The sequence below is a fragment of the Bidens hawaiensis genome, unplaced genomic scaffold, assembly GCF_021521415.1.
Source record: "Bidens hawaiensis isolate Kalapana, Puna unplaced genomic scaffold, B.hawaiensis_p1.1 tig00022216_1, whole genome shotgun sequence".
In the NCBI taxonomy this organism is placed as follows: domain Eukaryota; kingdom Viridiplantae; phylum Streptophyta; class Magnoliopsida; order Asterales; family Asteraceae; genus Bidens; species Bidens hawaiensis.
The window spans coordinates 67,911-72,708 of record NW_027493449.1 but is presented as its reverse complement, the minus strand read 5'-3'; the positions used below and the strand labels follow the sequence as shown (position 1 = coordinate 72,708).

The 4,798-nt window shown below is 35.9% G+C and overlaps 1 protein-coding gene across 1 annotated transcript; it reads right to left on the bottom strand.

The window, feature by feature from the left end:
• Positions 1-3,422: 3,422 nt before the first annotated feature.
• LOC143564985 (uncharacterized) lies at positions 3,423-3,827 on the bottom strand. The gene has a single exon (XM_077052104.1). The coding sequence runs from the start codon at positions 3,825-3,827 to the stop codon at positions 3,423-3,425; it is 405 nt and encodes a 134-aa protein (XP_076908219.1).
• Positions 3,828-4,798: the final 971 nt, after the last annotated feature.

The following is a 4,798-nucleotide window of genomic DNA, read 5'->3' as shown; positions in this document are numbered from 1 at the left end:
AGATAACCACACAATCCATTAATTCGGCATCGAAAAGACAAAAAACTAACATGGTACGTAACACCAAAATTAACATTATATTCTCAATTACACCATACATTCAGGGTTGTATGCGAGCTGAGCCTGAGCTAGACTAGGCTCGTTTTGACTTGTTAGAGCTCGAGCTCGGCTCATTTATTTTTTTGTTAATTTATATAATATACATTATTAAGTATTCTATATATTTTAATAATAAAAGTCCTTATGTTTGGGCCCAACTAATCCCCGGTCCAAACAAAAGACATGTAAATCAAGTTGATACACAACTACATAAGTACATAACAAACATATTTATCCTTTTATCCGTATTTGTCTAACTTTTGTAAATTTTAAGCAACAAGGAGAGAAGTTGGGTAATAATATTCTTATTAAAATTATAGATAAAATAAATGTCTACTATTGTTTCATTGCATAACCAAAAATAGTAACCATAACAAATTCAAATAATTTCATGTTCGATTATATAAAGTTATTAGCAGCAATTTAATAAATGAACTAAAAAAATAAATGAAAATTTTAATTAACAAACTTGTGCCCCAAGGATCAATACTATTTAAAAGTTAAAAAACTTAAATTAAAATTTAAATCCAACTCAAACCCTATATATATCATATCATAAATCACAAACCATACAACCCTATAATTCACAAGATATTCATTGGAATACATGGATCAAGAAGACAATGCAGTCGAGTTCCCGGTGATGTTTTACAACGGCAAGCGTCAAGTATACATGGGCAAAATCATGATCAATCCCACCATTAACTTTCAAGAGTTCCGAACAATGCTAAAACAGAAGATTGGAGCATCCTATAATAATCTCACCGCCTACTTAGTCGACAACCGCAGACCAAAGACTCCCCGCAAGATTCTCATCACTAGTAAAGTTGACTTCATGGTTTTAATGCAACAAAAGAATGTTCACTTCCTTGTGGTACTAAAACGTTCAAGAAGAGACCGTAGGAGGAAATCTTACCACCGAAACCACGCGGACTTGTTTGATTATGGTTATGAAATGGATGTTTCTGATTTTTCTAATCATTCTAATTATTCTAAGGTTGAATATTGGTTGCATGAGTTGGAGATGAAGAGAGGAAAACATAACAACATGATGAATGATTATTCGGACGATGGTTTTGGTTCGAATGAGGAGAATTTTTCGTGTATTAACGAGGCGTACCCCATGGTTGAGAAGTTGGAAACCGCGTTGGAAACTCTAGCATTGTGTGGGGATTGCATGCAAGCGAACGAGAAGGGTGTGAAGCCGGAGTTTCACTTTTGTGTTTATGATGAAGTTGTTGAAGGGTGTTTTAAGTCACTGGTTGGACCGATTTGTCGACCAATGTGAAAGATGTTTATGGCTGCTGGTGTTAAGTAGTGTGTTTTAGACTTAGTGTTTTGATGATTTGAAAAGTTTTGATATATTGTATGGGATTTGGCTAGGGTCGTATATGTTCATGTACTTTCTTTTATATTTTGGCTAGTTTGGAAAAACAAAAGAACATATTTATTTAGATATAATGCATTTGATTTGTTATCGGTTTCGTTCTGATTTGTTTTAGTGTAGCCAAGTTCACTAACAATGAGTAGAGTATATAATAAGTTTACCTTTATCTCAGTTGGCAAACTATCTTAAATAAAAGAGATTCTAAAAGTAAAGTAAATTGATACAAACTAATAATCAAACACGAGATCTATAGAGTAATCTATTCATAGATATGGGAAATCAGTTCACAAATTCAAGTTCATTCCTTCCATATCATCTTCTAGCCATGCATATAACCTGCTTCCATTAATTTTCCTTGTTGCGCTTGTACGGATATTGAATCGGGTTGCTTGGTTGGGTCCATTGTGGTCTTATAGATGCTAACTGGGCTTGAACCGATAATGTTCATAACAAAAAGCGAGCTCTTTAAAAAGGAATTTGCTTAGGAGTTACGATTACCTAAGTGAGAATATGATGACACACATTTGTTGTATATGCTTTCTTAAAAACCGCCGACTTTGTTAAGAAGGACCAGAAGTCATCCAACCAGGCTAAAGTTTTGCAACGGAAAAGTTGACTTGACGTTGTTGGTACAGAAAAAAAAATTGAGAAAGTGAGCATTGAGTGAACTGTGACATGACATCGAAAATTTGAATACAAATTCAAATTGTTATTATTGTCGAGCGTAAAAGAACGAGACCCTTAAAATTGGTCCTCAAACTTCAACTTGTTATTATTGTTTTGGGCCTGTCCCAATATAATCAAAGTAGTTCACTAGGCTTAAGCCTTATATTGGTTCGCTAACCGAGCGGTGGGGTGGGGACTAACAATTAATCGGATCAGACTTTAATGTATAATTTTAAGTTTTATGTATACACGCACACATTTTTATATGTAATTTTCATTTTATACCTACACACACTTTTTTGCCAAAAATTGGCTAGAATCTCGTTGGAAACCGCTGATTTTTGTTGAAATCTTACCGGAAACTGCTGATATCTCGCTGGAAACCGCTGATTTATGCCAGAAACCGTCGATTTTGGCCGGATTTAACCATTGACGACTGTTTAACTGGCTGATTAGCCCAAAATTAATCAGTGAAGTGAAGACTAACGATTAATCGGCGCCTAGTCGAGATTTTTAGCAACAATGGTTATAACTAGGTATAGGTGCACCTCCAAACCGGTTAACCAGTCACTAACCAGTTCTAATCGATTCTCTGGCCAGCTAGTAACCGGTCCCTCTCTAACCGGTTTCTACACAGAAAAAACCGGCGGTTAGTAACCAGTTTTCAATTTTGGCGCTAGAATCGGTTAATAACCGGTTAACCGAGACCAGTTTTAGATTTTTAAAGTATCTTTTTAAAAACCGATTTTTTTCTAATTACCCTGTTAGGCTATATCTGAAATCAATTATACTGGTTAAGGTTTTTTTCCTTCAAAATCAGTTACTAACCGACCCGATTAACCAGCTTATGCATGTCTACAACCAAGTATTTTAACAAAAATGTTTTACTTAAACTAAAAGTGAAAAGAATGTGATAGTGCCCATGTTAGAAATCAAACCAATTGACTACTATTTCTAGGTAGATCACACTAATACTACCAAAGTTCATTTTACTCAATAGTATCTTGTGTTGCTATAAGGTGCTCTCTACGTTAGTGGTAGTCTGATAGAGGGTTCGAGTTTCCTGATGAACATCAGTATAATATTATTAGAAGTATATTAGATTGTCGTTAAAAAAAAGACGAACATAACCACAAACAAACTCATAATGCCAAATTCAAAAACAAGATAGATGAATAACTCTTTGCAATTAACAATTAACAACAAAGGTACAATATATTTCATGTATCAATGTAGTCACTTGTTTAATCATGATTTCAAAATCTTAATATTAATCCTTCCTCCAAAACCCATTCTCCGAAAACTTTTCCCACATCTCTTCCTCCAACGCCAACATATCTTTGTCCACCTCCGGCACCATAAACCTCTCCGCGGCCGCGGCCGCGGCCACCGCCGGATGCATCGCCAACTCCTCATCCATTTTCCGCTCTTTCCCTTCGCGGTGCCCCATCAACCGTCGCCTCCTCCTCCACATAGCGTTCCGACAAATCCCCGCGGGGACCTTGTACACTGTTAAAACCGTGAAATCGAAGGCTGCGCATGGGAAGCAGCAGCACACGGCCGTGACCTCGGCCGTTGTGCCGCCCATGACCTCCCCCATGCTTCGGGCTCGGCATGTGGGGTGTCGTGGACGCTCGTCTAGCGAGCGGTGAAGGACGAATGGGGGTTTCGGCATTGTGGGATTGAGGTTAGGACATGAATCTTGTTGGATCAATGACCAACAAGATTTTGGAAACTTTTGGGTGTTATATATATGTATGTATTTCATTGTGTATGAGAATTTACCGGAGGAGAAGTCGGATATTGCATGGATAAATTAATATTACATGCATAAGGTGACCGATATGCAATAATATGCTATAAGACCTTTAAACATAAAAAACCCGAATAACATTGGTTCAATTTTTTGCATCTTGTCAATTTATTAATTAGTAAACATACATTAACTAAGGAATAATGACCAATGCTAAGCAGTTAGTGCGGAAAAATATCGGATATCGGTCAGCGATCGATATAGAAGATATCGGTTCCCATGGGATATCAGTAATTTTAATATCATGTAAAATTCATATATACATATATATATATATATATAGCAATTTAACACTAATAATTCAGTATAGTCTCCTACCATTAACAAATTAACCTTTTGCAAATTGCAAAACACTAACAATCGTAGCAAGTAAGAATTGATTAAGACTTAAAACACTAACATTGAACACTAAAACTTGATAATTAAGACTTAAAACACTGATATCGGAAATATTGGTGATATATCGGTCAAATATTAGTCCAATATTGGTAAAATATCGGTCAAGTTCGTTGAGATTATCGCTACTGATATTCTGAACTGATATTCTGATTTATATATCACCAAGAGGCCGATAACCGATATATCGGTGATATATCGGCGATATCGACTGCATAGCCAAAATGAACCTTTTTACCAACAACATTCCTTGACTAACCCACTCAAATATCCAAAATGGCTACTTTCTAAACTGTCAGATCCAACATATTAGAACTGACATCCGACAAACATATTTGACACACTTACGTTTTTTATAGAACCAATCACATCTAGACACGTATACACTTTAATTGTAGGCTATAAATCTATTCCGCTAGGCTTCATATATATTCTGC